The sequence below is a fragment of the Neophocaena asiaeorientalis genome, unplaced genomic scaffold, assembly GCF_003031525.2.
Source record: "Neophocaena asiaeorientalis asiaeorientalis breed wild unplaced genomic scaffold, Neophocaena_asiaeorientalis_V1.1 scaffold379, whole genome shotgun sequence".
NCBI lineage: Eukaryota > Metazoa > Chordata > Mammalia > Artiodactyla > Phocoenidae > Neophocaena > Neophocaena asiaeorientalis.
In genome coordinates this window covers 710,372-727,765 of record NW_020172145.1, presented here as the reverse complement: position 1 = coordinate 727,765, position 17,394 = coordinate 710,372, and the positions used below count along the sequence as shown (strand labels likewise).

The 17,394-nt window shown below is 38.3% G+C and overlaps 1 protein-coding gene across 1 annotated transcript; it reads left to right on the top strand.

Annotated features, from left to right (window-relative positions):
- Positions 1-965: 965 nt before the first annotated feature.
- Positions 966-14,018, top strand: EQTN (equatorin). Its single transcript, XM_024754553.1, is given in 8 exon segments — positions 966-1,080; positions 4,327-4,413; positions 7,764-7,814; positions 9,070-9,129; positions 11,509-11,662; positions 12,143-12,288; positions 12,291-12,385; positions 13,857-14,018. Coding segments are annotated over 8 exon segments (870 nt in total).
- Positions 14,019-17,394: the final 3,376 nt, after the last annotated feature.

Here is a 17,394-nt window from a genome sequence, read left to right as displayed (position 1 = left end):
TATCCTAGAAAATTGGTCCATAGCAATTTTTAAAAAAATTTTATTGAAGTATCGTTGATTTACAATGTGGTGTTAATTTCTGCTGTACAGCAAAGTGACTCAGTTATACACATATATATTCTTTTTCATATCCTTTTCCATTATGGTTTATCATAGGATATTAAATATAGTTCCCTGTGCTATACAGTAGGACCTTGTTGTTTATCCATCCTATATACACTAGTTTGCATCTGCTACTCCCAAACTCCCAATCCTTCCCTCTCCACCTGCTTGGCAACCACAGTCTGTTCTCTATGTCTGTGAGTCCGTTTCTGTTTCATAGATATGTTCATTTGTGGCATATTTTAGATTCCACATGTAAGTGATATCATCTGGTACTTGTCTTTGTCTGACTTACTTCACTTAGTATGATAATCTCTAGGTCCATCCATGTTGCTGCAAATGGCATTATTTCATGCTTTTTTATGGCTGAGTAATATTCTATTGTATATATATATATATATATATACCACATCTTCTTTATCCATTCATATATCAGTGGACATTTAGGTTGTTTCCATGTCTTGGCTATTGTAAATAGTGCTGCTGTGAACATAGGGGTGCATTCATCTTTTTGAATTAGAGTTTTGTCTTGGTATATGCCCAGGAGTGGGATTGCTGGATCATATGGCAACTCTATTTTTAGTTTTTTGAGGAACCTCCATACTGTTCTCCATAGCAGTTTCACCAATTTACATTCCCACCAACAGTGTAGGAGGGTTCCCTTTCCTCCACACCCTCTCCAACAATCCGCGGCAATTTCCTATAGGATGATATAAAGTTTATTGTTGGAAATATGGTATAACTTAGATTTTAAATCTCTGACTCAAATCCTTTGTGAAAAAATGCAGTTAGAAAAAGAAAGTAGTCAAAGAAATCAACATATTTCTGATCTCTGGTCATACTTTTTTTCAGGGCCTGAGATGATGCCCTTACCTGAGCAGCCTGTGGCTGAACAGCCACATAAAGTGGAAGAAGAAAATAAGGAGAACGTTCCTGCTAATGAGAAAACTGACGATTACTATGAAGGTATAAACCAATGTAAGCTTTTCAAGTTAATAGCAATACATATACAAAAGCTGATTAGACTGGTTTGATTTATTTTTGATTGGTTGGATTTATTTTAACTCTAAAACTCCTATAATCATTTTATTTCCCACTTAAATTTTAACTTACCTTATAGACGTTTCAGCGTATGAGATGAAATCCTTATCTCCTACAACTTTTTCCATGAGGTGTTATGAAGTTTAATAAGATTCTCTTGGTAATTGTCTATAATTAACATAGGGTTTATCATTAGCAGTATGGTTATTTATTCACTTTAGTAACAATTGACCTAATTTTATGGTGAGTTAACCAAAATTTATTTGGAGGTGTGTGTCAGCTTTCTAGGGCTTCTTGAAACAAAGTACCACAAACTGGGGCTCAAAGCAAAAGAAATTTGTTCTCTCACAGTTCTCACAGAAGCCAGAAATGCAAAATCAAAGCTTTGGCCATGCCAACCTCTCTCCAAAGCCTCTAGGAGACTATCTTCCCTTGCATCTTCCAGCTTCTGGTAGCCCCAGGAGTTCCTTGGCTTGTAGCAGCAGAACTCCAATCGCTGCATCTGTCTTCACAAGTTCTTTCTGTGTTTCCATGTCCAAATTTCCCTCTTCTCAATAAGGACACTGTTTTGGATTAGGAGCCCACCTACTCGCATGTGACTTTGTCTTAACTAATTAAATCTTCAATGACTTAAATTCCAAATTAGGTCACATTCTGAGGTACTGAAGGTTAAGACTTCAACATAGCTTTTTGGGGCAAACAAAATTCAACCCATAACAAGATGACTTTGAGATGTTTGGAAGGTCCACTGAACTTCAAATTATTCACCATTCATTGTATGGGCTTTCTTTCCATGTCCTTACAAGGTCCACCATTGTAAAATGTGAAAAATTCATAAGAAACTCTTGCTAAAAATTAAATATAATTGAGATTAAATCTAATTATCCTGGAATTTTTAATAATATTAATCAAAGAAAACAATAGAAATACAATTAAGATATACACATACACATACACTCAAGTACTTCAAAAATTATAATATGTAAGTTGTATTTCTGTATGTTCTTTGGTGAATCACTGTCCTCTTTTGTAGGTTAAAAAAATCCCTGATGCTCAGAGAGGTCAATTGCCAGGTTTCATAGCTACGAAGAAGCAGTCAGGAGTGGTGTCCAGTCTGTTCACCACAGGCTGCCTCTACTGTATGCAAAATGATGCAGTTATTTCCTTTTCAGGATGTACCTCTATTTTGAATTACCAGAGGGAAAATAAATCAAGAGCCTGATGATTACTTTGATTAAAGAAAAAAATCTTTCTTACACACACACACATATATATATATAAAACATAAATGGGATTATACTAAAGGATTGTATTATGACTTGCTTTTTTCATTTCACAACTCCAGAGCTCTTTTCACATCTACCTCATTATTTTTAATGGATATATACTATTCCATAAAATGATATGTTCCATAATTTATCCACTATCTTTTTAAAGAATTAGATTATGTGCAGTTTTTTCCCTTGTACATTCTTCTCATGTACACTTGGGTGTATCTCTCTTTGGATAGATACCTAATACTGGTATTTTTGAATCAAGGATAAATCTTTTAAAATATTGATAGATACCACAAATTGTACTCCAAAACTTATCTACCAATTTATATCCCCCAAGAATGCGCCACAATATCACATCACATACAATGAATATTGTTAATCATATTTTGTGAATAAGTGAGAATTTTTCATTACTGTTTTAATTTGCACTCTGATTACTTTTGAACCTGAGAATTTTTCTCTGTATTTATTGGGCATTTTTATTTCTACTTCTGTGATTTACCTGTTCATATCCTTGGCCCATTTTTCTATTAGGTTGTATTTTCATTTGTTTGTAGGGGCTCTTTTTATATTTAGTATATTAATCTTTTCTCTATGGTAAAAGTAACAAGTATTTTCTCCCAAGCTGTTGCGTATCTTTAAACTTATTTAGGTATCTTAATCACAGAGAAAATTTTAAATTTTATGAGATCAATTCTTGATTAATTTCTTCTTCATTTTGTATCTTATTTAGGTAGGCCTTATCCAATCCAAGATATTAAATTATTTTCCAATTTTTGGATAATTTTATATTTTGTGGCATGAACCTGTGTCCCCTGCATCGGCAGGCGGACTCTCAACTACTGCACCACCAGTCTTAAATCCAATTATTTTTGTAGATGGCATAAAATATGCATAAAACTTTACATTTTTCAAGGAGGATTGCCAGTTGTCTAACACTAGTTCCCTACTGATATGAAACTCACATTTAATATAATCTAAATTCCATTTGAAATTGGTCAGTTGCTACCTTTTTATTGTTTCTTTGATCTGTCTTTCCCTACAAAAATACCACAGTGTTTTAATTTTCATACTTTCATAACTCATAACATGAATATTGAGCTGTGATTTCCTTTTATTTCTCCATAGATCTAGCCCAGAAATTCTTCAAAATTAATGGCTGTGTGTGTGTGTGTGTGTGTGTGTGTGTGTGTGTGTGTGTGTGTGTGTGTTGGGGAAATGAATATATATATTTATATACTAAACACATATATACATTCATGTGTGTAAAATTTTCTGTCATTTCATGAGATTTTAGAAAGGGGAGACATGCATATGAATGTTCAGTCTGGCATCTTGATCCAATTTACTTTGACTCTGGTTGGGTGGGTATGTCCATTATTTTTGAATTACAGCCAGCCTCACTGACACCTCTTAAGAGCAGGATTCTTTATGTGCATATGTAAATGTGAATGTATTGGGGAGATCTTGATTGTTATTGAAGTATGTGCTTTTTAAGCTGAACTATTACAGTCTAACAGAAGGTTCAAGGGCAAGTGAATGCTTCTTACTTGGCTAAAGTTTGACAATGTTAATACAAACAGTGATAATATTACACATCTATGAATCCTTTGGCACCTATTATGCATCTATATTTTTTTTTGTAATTTCCTTAATAATTTCTTTTCAGAAAGAGTCAGTTAGCATAAGGATACTGGTTTGGCTTTTTTCCCCATGAATTTTATTTTTGACCCTTGCCCCACTTGTTATTTTGTAGCTGAAGAATGTCTCAAATACTTTATTATTCTTTTCTTGGAATTAGTTAGTGCATATGTTTTAAGAAAAAAAAATCTGGTGAGGAAAAATGTGAAAGGAACAAGAAGTGACTTAGCAAGCTGCTGAAAATTTTTGATCTTATGTTTTTAAGATGTGTTTACAACACAAAATCCAAATGACACACAGTCTGAAATATCTGTGAGAGCAGCAACTGACCTGAATTTTTCTCTAAGAAACTGTGAGTACTGAAAGACACCATTGCAAATATGAAGAACGCTTAAAGCAAGATTTCAAAATAGCACTGCAGAGTGTTGGTAGGAAAAAGGTCTTAGTGGAGCTAATATCGTCAGGGAGTCTTAGTTCCTAAAATAGGGAGACTCCACCATAGCCATTGCATTGATAAATTCAGAAGACAAGGATGTTCTTATATTCCTTAGCCTCATATTTTTGGTTGGTGTGGAAAGAAAAATGACATAACTAAATTTAGGACTCTAGAAAATTGTTTTTTCTTAAACCCACATTTTTACTTCTTTCTGCTTTGCACTTTCAGCTTCAAATGTTATTTCTTTTTTGCATCTTTCCACCAAGTGTAACTATTGATAGATAAAACTGTTGCCAGCATGTGACTCTGGAGGCCATTAAAAGTCTGTAAAGTACATATACCACATCTTTCACCTTGAAGTGTCAATAGCTCATATCTATGAAAGACAAGGAAAAGGGGATGAAAATAAGTAAGGCAAGAGAGCATATTTCTGGCTATGACAATATTCAATATTGGGAAAAGCCAGACTCAGCAATGCCTAATTATTAATAAAGCTACTTGACAATAATGAAATATTTTTAGCAATTCCAAAATTTGTGGCATAAATGGATAGGGACATTTCAAGGGCATACATTAATTAGACAAACCTCTCATGGGAATTTTGCTTGCACACAGCAGACAACACCTTGAGCTGTTTGGGATCAGACACACAGAGCCAATTCTTAAACAGACCAGGTACCTCAAATTCCCTTAGGAAATGGATTATTGAAGACCACAGGACCCATGGAAAAGATTCCAAAACCCTAACTTCTCTTCCTACAATTCAGGTCCCCAAAGGATTGTCAAAGCTGTATTGGGATAAGAAATTTTTGCCATTTTAAAAGGGGCCCTAACAGAGGGAGACATGTTGACATGGCGGGGACATTCTGAAGGAGCAAGCTCCCCAAGGAGATGGAAATCTCCAGAAAAATTTTGACTAACAATTCTTTTAGTCCCTAAAACGATGAGAGCAAGGCAGTAGTGAGACAGTCCAGACGTTTTTTTCCAAAATCAAGTCTGAAGGTTGCATAGCAGAGTTAAAGGATTACTTACCAATTGTTCCAGCCCTGCCTGAATCTGTGTCAACTCTGGTAACGGATTCTTTTTTCCATCCTTCCTTGCCAACAAGATACCTGTGCTGTTTGTAGGCTCAGTAGAAATCTTCCTAGAAGTGGGGTTGCCTGTACTTCATATGGAACTTTATTGACTCCTGTATGAAGCAATTTAACTGAAATTGCCAACTTCGTGGGGAGAACAATGGTCCTTCAGTCACAATTGTTCCCAGATACACTCTTGCTGACATACCTCCAGATGGACACATCGTAGACTGAGATATATACTAAATCAGGCCTGAAAATCCTTGATTTGTAGCCCCAAATCTTTAGGGCCAAAACTCTGTTTTGAGTAGTTAACATGCATGTGTTTCCAGTTTGCAAGGACATTGATGTTACAACTCTTTCATGTCACCACCCTGACCAGCAACCAACTTGTCCTGAAGTGACAGTATCACTTCAAGGCCTGTTCAGGGAGCCATGTGAAGCCAATGTCTCTCATCCAATAGATCTTCCATACGGTCAAAGGAAGCCTGTGGCTCCACGCTCCCAGTTTTTCCTCACTCTTGCAAATTAGAGGCATATTAACCTCTCCTCAAGCAACCCATTATCACACAAACATCATTCTTCAAAGCCTTCTTCTTTCCCCTCCTTTAAGGTATCTCAGGAAAATGTCAACATCTTTCTCTTTGTTTTTTTTTTGTTTTGATATTTTTTGTCTCCTTTTCTTCTATTTTTTTTAGCTTAAAAAATGCCTAATCACAAATGTTGAGTCATTATTTTTATATGCTGATAATCCATTATGCCTTTTCATAGATGAACTCTTCAATGAAACAATGACATTACCACCTCCTGAAACAGTCAGCAATGAAGAAGAAAGTAAAGAACCTATTGAAAAAACTATTCACGGTATTAAAGTTACAATACTGTAGTCAGACCTGGAGCTTATCATTATATGACTTAAAAATTTAACTTTCATTAATCTGAGTATTTCGTAAAGTAATAACATGCTTAAAGAATTTGTACTACTACAATTTAAAGTCATCCTAAAATCTTTTAAATGGTAAAAAAATCTAAGACTCAATTTTCAGATTTACTTGACAAGTGATAGGAAGTGAGCTCTTTTCAAAATACAACTTTATTTTAGTAAAATGTATTACATTTATATTTAATATATATTTATCTAAAATATCATGTGTGTATAAATATGTATTTATATAAATATATTTAATACATTTTTATATAATTTTAAAATAATGATATAACAATCACATGCTTGAGAAATAAACTTGCCTCTGCTTAGAGTCAATTGTTGGTGTTTCCTAAGATTATTAATGGGGGAAAGTTCAGAGTGAGAGTTTACAAAATCAAAATTATCATTTTACTTTTTCTGACAAGAATATTGTTCCTTATAAAATACTTGTGAAAACATAACAACCCAGGATGGCTCTCCTCTCAGGTCTTGAAAGAGGAGTGGTCTAATTGAAGACAGTGGACTGTTATTACATGAAACCCTATGTTCTCCAGTTCATGCAATCCAAGTATGTTTCTCATATGATTACTCTAATATTATTCACTTTCTTGATATATTTAAATATAGAAATCTGATCATCCTGGTTGGCCCCTTCTTAAATACCCTCAGTAATTTTCTACTAGGTTTGGGGTCATATTATAAGTTCTTAACCAGGCATTCAAGTCTGAAATGATCTGACCTTTGAAGAACTTGCCGGTCTCATCTCTGGTCATATTCCTCACCCACATTCCCCACTCCAGAATACCTGAAGCTCTCAGAGCTTACCGAACCTGCTTATGACACCTGAGTTGGCTCACAGTGGAATGATCTCTCTCTTACATAGTTTGTCTGGCAAACAATTTCTAGTCCTCTGAGCCTATATGGGAGCATCGGCTCCCTCTCAAAGTGTTTCTGGCTTTTGGAAGTTGAATTAGATCCCTCTGTGCATACCACCTGTGCATCTCTATGAAAGCCCTCATTACCCTGCAACGTAATTAACAGTGATTCTTGTCTGTCTCCCAAATTGAGAGTGTGTTCCTTGAGCATAAGACCTTGTTCATTTCTGTAACTTTAATGCCAACCACAGGGTCTGGCACATGATAGGAACTCAAGGTATAACTTTTAGATGACTAAAGTAACAAACGAATGAAGGTTCTATCAAAAATTTACTGAAGCCAAATTACCTTATTTTGTTATCATGTTCTATTTTGTTTTTTAAACAGAACCAACCCAGAGACCAAATGAGCCTGCATTTTGGACAATGTTAGCTAAAGGTAAACTCATAGTAGTTAGGTAGCTGGGAAAATGTTTTGGTTTTCTAAAGTCTTCTGTAAGAAAGCCAAGATCAGTGTAAATTGTTCTAATACTAAGAATTAATAAGTTAACATTTTGCTGCCATCATCACACGTAATAGCAAATGCAAAACAAACCCAGAAAGCTGATCAGTGTCACACATTTTCTGATTCTCTCCCCAAAACTCTTATTTTCCTACAAATGTTGCAATCTAGTCATTTAATTTATGATTAAAAATGTTAAATAAGGCTCTTGCTCACTATAACCCCTCTTTGTATTTGGAACAGTATGCACATGGACAGGCACGGATGAATGCAAAGTATATATCAAAATATATGCATGCCTGAAAGTAACATATAAATCATAAATGCACAATCATGCATGTATAAATGGAACATGCATAGCATTTGTATGTATGCATGTATAAATGTAACATGCATAGCATCTATATATACATACATGTATAAATAGAATTCATTTATCACACACATATATGCATGTGTTATAAATGTGAAATACATACCATATTCAATGGATCCTAACTTGCAGATTCTGTATTTGTGAATTTACCTGTATCTAAAATTTATCTGGAACCCTCCACTTGCAGAACTTTCACAGTCATTTGTGGACACACAGAGTAGCAAAATTTAATTGCCTGATGCTCTTGTTCCGAGCTGAGGTAGAACAAAGGACTTCTTTTTTCAGCTCTCATGCTTTAAACAAGTTCCTTTTTTGTGGTCTACTTAGTGCTGGATGTTTCGCATTTTTGTGCTTTCTGTTGGCTATTTTGCTATTTTAAATGCCCCCCAAGTATAGTAGTACAATGCTGTTTAATGTTCCTAAACACAAGAAGGCTGTGATGTACCTTAGGAGAAAAGTGTGTGTATTATATAAGCTTCATGTAGGTGTGAGTTATAATGCTGTTGATTGTGAGCTCAATGTTGATGAATCAGCAGTATATACTAAATAAAGTGTCTCTAAACAGAAACACACACATAAAACAAGGTTAGATATTGATTGGTTGATGAAAATGTAGTGACCAGAGGCTCACAGGAACCTAACCCTGTATTTCCCTTAGGAACAATGATGGTTCAGTATTCACTAATTCAGTGCTCACATAGCTTAACTACCATGACTACCATGAACAATGAGAATAAGCTGTATACACACACACATATACACACACAAAAGTAAGTGAAGTTTGTTTACCATAACACCAATTTATTGTTTTAACAGCTATAAATGCAACCATCAATGAGGACAACCAACAAGATCAATTTTTTCACCCAATTCCAAGTAAGAACAAAATACTTCAATTAAAGGAATGCATAAATACTTTCACACATTTTAGTGTCTACATGGTGATACTGTTTTCCTCAGTAAGGTATAGAATATGTAAGAAGGTAGCATGGTGGCTGACATCATACCAGAGAGGACATTTACAGTTTTAGGAAAGTTATGGTTCCTAAACAGTGTTCTTCAATGACCACATTGCAGATGACTATTTCCATTTCCCTGTTTTGTAACTTACATTCCTGAAATAGTAAACCAAATGAAGGAGTAGGCAAGTGAACAATATTTAGGATGCAGTTGTCTTAAATTGACAGACTTTTTTGAGCAGTTTTAGGCTTATAGAAAAATTGAGTAGAAAGTACAGAGTTCTCATATATTCCCCCTGCTCAGTTTCCCCTGTTATTAAATATCTTCCATTGGTGTTCCATTTCACAACGAGGCAATATATTAATTTTCCTCAAACCTCTGTCCTACAAAAAGACATTGAAAAAGAAATAGCATCTGATAATACATCTAAGGCCTGTCACCTCAATTCTGTACTGGATTATTTGACAAGCACAGCCATTTGCCTTTCAGTGCATCAAGAAAACAGACTCAGTCTTCTCTGTTTAGAAAAGTGATATACAGTAATGACAAGTGCTTTAGAAATATTTTGTCTTTTCAAGTAATTAAAATGAGCATCACTGATTTTCTATTACACATTGAGCACATACTACACTATACATACATTATTATGTCAGCCCTCACAGCAACTCCATGAAAGTTGGTATTATCTCCATTTTACCGATGAGGAAACTGAGGCTTAGAGAAAAAAAAAAAAAGCTGTCCAAACTTGTAATTCGCTTTTCTATAATTTCCAATGGTTAGGAATTTCAAACCCTTCTCTAGTTTTGACCACCACCTTGATAAACAAAATGTACTATAAGTACACCTATTTACAAACACCCTTTTAAGGAATAGCAAAGCAATTCAGGAGCACAGTCCATTTTAACCTAATTTGTTTGTTCCCAAAATAATCTCCCTCAAAGTCAAGATATCAGTCATTGGCAACTGTGTACATTTCACTCCCCTTGGCCTAGGATTGCACTTGGACAATTACAAGTTTTTTAAATATCAGAGAGTTAGACGTGGGAGCTTGTCATTGCTTATTACCAAAATATCATTACCTAGAAAATCATGAAAACCGTTGGAACTTTTGGGTGGTAGGAGGTTGGGGGAAAGGAGAGAAATAGCAACATGGTTATTTAAAGTCACCATTAAATGCCTGTTAAGTCAGACATATATTCAGGAAGATATAAAATTTGGCAGTAAAGATATATTTTCATTACTTTAGTAAAAAGACTTTTGACATTTCTGGATCCAGACATGATTTTTATTATATAATGTATTTTAGAAATTTAACTAAATTTCCATTTCTTTAACATCAAGTACACTAGATTTGATCACAGTAATAAAATGGCAAATTCAGTTCTTTTTTTTTTTTTTAATTTATTTATTTTATTTATTTTTGGCTGTGTTGGGTCTTCGTTGCTGCATGTGGGCTTTCTCTAGTTGCGGTGAGTGGGGGCTACTCTTCATCGTGGTGTGCGGGCTTCTCATTGCGGTGGCTTCTGTTGTGGAGCACGGGCTCTAGGCGCGTGGGCTTCAGTAGCTGTGGCATGCGGGCTCAGTAGTTGTGGCTCGCGGACTCTAGAGCTCAGGCTCAGTAGTTGTGGTGCACGGGCTTAGTGGCTCCATGGCATGTGGGATCTTCCGGGACCAGGGCTTGAACCCATGTCCCCTGTGTTGGCAGGCAGATTCTTAACCACCGCGCCACCAGGGAAGCCCACAAATTCAGTTCTTAAGCCTTGTGGAGAAAGCATTGTAGTACGTCATCCTTTTAGCTTAAAAGAAAGTCAATGTATGTCCCAACAGTAGAATTGCATCTTTCTCTCTTGAAGGACTAATCCCTTGTGTGTAATTTCATCACATTTTTAATAGTAATCTCTTCAGAGTCTTGAATTGTTTTTTTTTTTTTATTCAGGGAGGAAGTCTGATACATATTTTAACATCTGGTAACCTGGGTTTGATACCAAATTTTGCCACTTATTAGCTATGTACCAAGGGCAAATCCATAAACTTCTGTGATCCTGGAAAATGGAGCAAAGGACAGCTCCCCCAAGATTGCTGTGAAGGGGAAAGGTAAAAAAGTTAAGAGTACTTGGCCGTAGGGAGTGGCCTATAGCCTTCTCCTTTGCATTGCGTGAGGGTAGTGGGGAGAATTCAGTGAAGGCTCCGGGTGGTGAAGGCTTCTCTTCAGTTGCTTTGCGATCCTTATTCCTCCAGGAAAACGTGCTGAACAGAGTCACTCTTTCCCATTGCATTTTCTTTCTTTCCTCTCAGACTCTGATGTGAATGCTACAGATGAAGACAACCTGGCAGAACTACAGGAAGCCAAATTAAAGTTAATGCTGTGCCTCTTGTTGATGACTCTCTTCCTTTTTGTCATCCTCTTGGCAATCTGTAGTGCCGTGCTGTACAAAATGAAGACAATGAAGTAAGTCTGCAGACCTCTGGAGTCAAAAAAACACATGAGAGGAAACACCCAACCTGCTCTCTTTAGTAGAGTGCTAGGCAAACGTGACTCCCAAGTTCATAAGGTATTCATTTTGGCTCCATTTCCCCTATTTGGAAAGGAGCATGGGGCTGTCTCTCAGGGAATATCCCACTTGGACTTTTTCCCAATATTTTAAATAGTCATCTAGAGATAGAAACAACCCTAGTCAATTGGAAAGGATATAGAGAATCTAGAAATGCATTCTCTTTTAATAGCCTTGAAACAAAAGGGCTATGACCTCTGTTCTAAATAGCACATCTGTGTAGGGTCTAACATTTTTCATTCATTTATATAGTGTTATAATACATAGCTAATACACTGGATAGAATTCATATATCACTTTAAGATGCTTTTCTAAGCCAAGCTGCAAACGTACACAATTAAAAACAATTTTTGATGTATGTATTTTTTTTTTTTCAGATATAAAAAAGCTTGTCAGAGTGGTGAATACTCTGTCAACCCAGAGCTGGCAACTCTTTCTTACTTTCATCCATTAGAAGGCGTATCAGACACATCTTTCTCTAAGACTGCTGAGAGCAGCACATTTTGGGGCACCACTTCTTCAGAATTAGGAAATCAGACACAAGGTCAAAATCTAGGGCAACGGACGTGGTTTCCACAGGCTCAGATGAGACAGGCATGAATGATGAGTCAGACTTCAGAGTGAGGAAGAGAGAGAGGAACCCACTGATTAAATTTTTTGTCATAAAAAATACCTTGGTGACACTCATGTTATGATTTGGAAACTCTACTAAGACCTTCAAACTTTCTGGTGTTTTAAAAGGAGGGCACATTCAATAAAAAATCTCTCAGCTATAAAAACTATTTAATGGAAAAAAATAGAAAGGAATAAGGTGTGGAAAACTTCATCAAGTAAAACGGATCCTGGACAGTGACTTAAGGAAAGTATTCATTCTAGGCTGGTTGTTTGTAAAATGAGAACATTTAGTTTTTTACCTTACTTGGGGGCATTTTGAGGACTTTCAGGGTAATCACTACTAACTACGCCCCTCCCCACCACCAAAGCAAAAAAACACACCTGTTCATGTTTTACTGGCAAAACAGGTGTGCCGTATCAAGAGACAAAACTAGCACTAGAGACTCTTAGCATTCTTCAATTGTTTCCAAGTCATCAGGGTCCTCTCATAGGACAGTAAGATGTAGGACCTTCTAAAGTATCCATAACCATTTGAGATAACATTGTTTTTCAGAAGAAAAGAAAGGAAGGAGGGATCCCAGCATGTAATTTCCTAGAGGGGGATCCATGGACCCTGAATCTTTTAGAGCTGGAGGACCCTTCCTTCTCTCTTCCCCAAAGCACCCAGGCTCAGTACGTGCTATTGAAAGAAAAGCAAACATCTCAAAGACTAATTGAAGTCATCAGTGACTTATGAGCCTATCTATCCTAGGAGTATTTCAGTTTACAAAGAAGAACAATGGAATAGGGAACTGTTTCCCTTTTAGGAATCAGTTTCAACTGGAAGGATTTTAGGGACATGTACCAGGTCCTTTGTGGGTATGTGTTGATGATGGGAAGGGGAAGAACTTGTCCTCCTAAATTCTCACCTACTTTATGCTAGGCACTTTGGTACATTACAGCACACTGAATCCTACTACCCTATGAAAGGCAAGTTTATTTTATAGATCAAGAAAGGAGAACTCGGGTAAGTCAGATACCTTGCCTAAGATCACCTGCTAGAGAGAGGCAAAGTTTAGATGTGCTTCACAGCTGAGGTTCTCTCCATGATCCATGAAGGTTAATAGCCAAACTTATAAGTCAAAGGATGTTGTTTAGGAACAAGGTAGGCATCCACAAGGCAGGAGATTCCTTAATCCAAGGGTCCTTTCAGCTCTTGGGAAATTGTTTTCTCTACCTGTAGGTTAGGTCTTTATGAACCTTCTTCCCCATGGAGGACAGACACACACTACACTCACCTGACGCGGCCCTACCATCTGTTCTCTGGGTCATTCCCTCCCTCGTTATTTTCTCCCCTGACGCCAGCCCCAACCTCCCCATTGGCTGGGAAAGCTATGAAGCTCCGCCTTCGAGTAGCAACGGACTATATAAGGCGGTACCCTGGCTAGACAAGAGGCAGTAGGGTGTGTGTTAAGCTTTGCCTGCTTTTGCCATCAGTGCACACAATTTTCGAAGCCAGAGGAGGTGGCCTTGAGCAGTAGCCCATGCTGCCCTCCGTGGGTTACTTTTGCCATTTTCCATGCCCTTTTGACAGCCCCGGGGGTCGGTGCCAGCGTTTGTGCTGCCAGTTCAGGCACCGGGAAATGCGGTGGGAACTGAGTGAGGCAGCTCGTGGCAGCAGCTTGGAGGTGCTCGGAGTGCAGCGGAGCCATGTTGAATCCATGGGTGAGAAAAGGCTTGTGGGTAGAATGTCAAGTGGGCTTGGGGAAGGGTTGGCCACCAACCGTTCCCACCTTTTTACCCCACCCACCCTTGGAAGGGACCACAAATTTTCTTGCTTGGAAAGAGATGTAAGGGTTGCTTTTGTCTCCAGTTCTAATGTACTGTACCTTGAGAAAGTTACTCAATATGGCTTTACTATGCGTAAGAGGGCCAAAAGGGATGTTAACTATATATATTTTTTAAATTGGTTTCTCATCCTCAGTTGGCATAACTTGCAGATACCGTTGTAGGTAGCATTGTAAAGGGCAGTCATGGTGTTGGGGGCGGGGCATGAAGAATGTCAGGTAGTCCTTAACTGAAGTTCGCTTTCTTCTACCCCCTCCGCTAGCCTAGAAGTGAGGAGAGGGTCATACAGCCCAGGCTGGTGTGTATGTGTGCTGGGAGGAGGAGTGTCTTTTCATTTGTCCCCCTGCTGACCCTCCATCCCATGACTAAACCTGGATTTCCTAAACAGGTTGTCTGGACCTCTGATGTGTTTGTCTCCTCTTAAAGGACAAAATAAAACCAGTTCCTTTTTAACTCGTTTCCCCCCATTCCGAAACACCCTTGCATTTCCTTTCTCTGATGCCCATAATCTGTCTCTTCCCCAGCCCTGAAAAAGGGCTGTTTACTCCACCTACCTACTTAAGGGCAATTCCTATAGAGTGGCTATTATGGGCAAGAGGAAAACAAGCACTTGCCTTCGAACGAGGAACCAAGTTGTTAAGAGTTCCCAAGGGTAAATCTTCCCAGCATCGCACACCCAGGTTCAGGAGCCTTAAGAGCTAGTCCTTAGTCCCTCTTACTTCGCCCCTCCCATGTCAAGTGTGTTCGACATATACCAAGCAGTGAGGGTGCTATGCAAGATCCTGTTTGAGGACGTTCTTCGAGAGCCTTTTGGGTGGTCACACAGTTCCTGAAACCGTGGAGCAGGGGCGTCCCAGGGACGTTCGGGAAGATGGTTGGCTTAGGCTGGTCATCCGCAGAGAATCTCCGCCCCAGTAACAGAGCTCAGCTTCCAGGCCGGCTCTACGTGGGTGGCCACCCCGCCCCCAAGGCTCCGGAGGGGGGAGCGGGGCGGGGCCAAAGTCACGTGGCCAGGGAGGCAGGGCGAGGAGCGTGCTGTGGACCGGCGTGTGCGGACCGGTGATGCCAGCTCGTGGGAACGCGGGATCCTAGAAAGGCATGCACAGTAAGATGCACGTGTGTGGTCCTGTGTGGTTTTATCCTCGCTTCCTGTCACCCATCCCCAGTATGGAATTACTCTAAGGAGCTTCCTGTGCTCTGGGGAAAGGTGATGGGTGGGGTGGGACCCCGGTTGTGGCGAAGAGGATTTACAAGTCAGAAGGAGCTGTTTCCAATCACCTGTAGCCCGAGCGAAGGTTGTAAGTGTGCCTCAGACTTCAAAATTTGCCCTCCAAATCTAGCTTCTGATGGAGCAAAAAAATTTTAAACTTCTGACATGGAGGGAAAGTACAGCTTTTTGTTTGTTTTTTCAATAGCATCCCAACGCACTGCTTAAATAGCCTTTCCTGAATCATGGCAACCAGATAAAACCCAGCTTATGCCAAAATGCAGTTCTAGCTGGTTACTCAGAGTTTACTCCCCTTTCCAAGTTTATTTAAAAAGCAATTAGAGCCATTTGTTTATGTTTGGAACATAGAATAGTTCTCATTCTTGTGCCTGCTCTTCGCCTTTTTCCTACTCCATCAAAATGCCCTACACCTTTGTTACACACGTTGTTTTGGATTTCAATAGAGTTGATTTCTTAATAGAAAACAAATGGTAAATTGAAAAGCTAGTGAGCCAGGAGAAAGCTCATTGTGTAAAGAGGAAGCACATGTGTGTTATCAAAACATGTAGGTTATCTAAAATAAATTCAGAGTTTTAACGAGTGTAATTTGGACATCTCATATCTGAAATTTCTTGTTTGGGAGAAGAGAGATGTATGTAAATTATCCCATAATTTCCATAGGAAAGTATATCTTGGAAAGAGGGAAGAGGTGGGGATTTCCTTAGTAAAAAGTCAGGAAAGGAGCTGCCAGGTATTGTGAAGAGCCAGGACTAGCAGCCTAATCTCTTGTCGCTATCCTGGGTTTCCTCAGGAGTGTGGATCCAACTGGTCTGGAGTTTTATTTTTTTGATTTTGTTTAAGGTTTTTTTAATGGTTGGTTGGTTGTGGAAGGGTGTGTTTTGCTTAATTTGGTGTTTGAGGCATTCTGTAGAATATCAGGGACCTTAGTGAGAATGTTAAGAACCACTAAATTAAGAAAACTAATGTTTTTAAAAAACTTTCTTGTGACAGAGGAGATATATTGGTGTGTGAGACTATGTACAGTTCTGTGTAAGAGGCATTCGGCTATTTGAACTATTACCAAACTGTCACTGCTTGGTAAATAATAAGGTGAATAGTGTATATCCAAACCGTGTCATGTTTGACACAGTTTAACATGTATACACGTGGCCTATCTCACAGATGTATCGTTACTCTAGTAATAAGACACGAATGTACTTTAATGTCATGGGAATGAGCTAGACATTTGAAAGACTTAATCAGTGATAGCCGTTGACATTCTCATTCCAGGAACTGACCTGTTAGTCAACAATTCCCTGCATTTAAGGCTGGGTTTGGAAAAGTTAATGTCCTTGTGATAGGAAACTCATTGTCCAGGATATTCTGGAGTCCACATTTCATCTTAAGTGATGTTTAAAGATAAACTCATCTTCCGTTAACAACACTAGGCACAACTATGGAAGAATTGGAAAGAATCAACAAAGAAATCGAGTCAGTCAAGGCTGAGGTTGCAGAAAAGCGGAAGAGGCTCTCCAGGTTTACTTTAGCGCTTGAAGAGCTATCGCAAAGCCCTGTGGCCTCCTTGAGTGACACAAATGTGAGACAAGGTTTTCCTGAAAATAGCCCGCTCCCAAAAGAACAGTGGAATGAACCGTCAAGGAGCAAAGAGAGTCAGCCTAGAAAGTATGTGATGGACCACAGATGTCCAGCAACTGACCTTGAATATGATCCCTTGCTCAATTATTCTGCAGGGCTGCTTGGGGCATCTAAAGCAAAGCAGGATGAGACTGACAGGCAGCACTTCTGGAAAAAATCTGTGGGTGGAAATTGCCACAAGTCCCTGGAGAGCCAAAGACCTTATGTTTCACCAATACGAATTAAAATAAATCTTCAAGATTCTGATGAAGATGACCTTGTAATGGATGTACCTCTAATCATTCCTACTTCTAAGAAATCTAAACCATTTAGAGGCTTTAAATA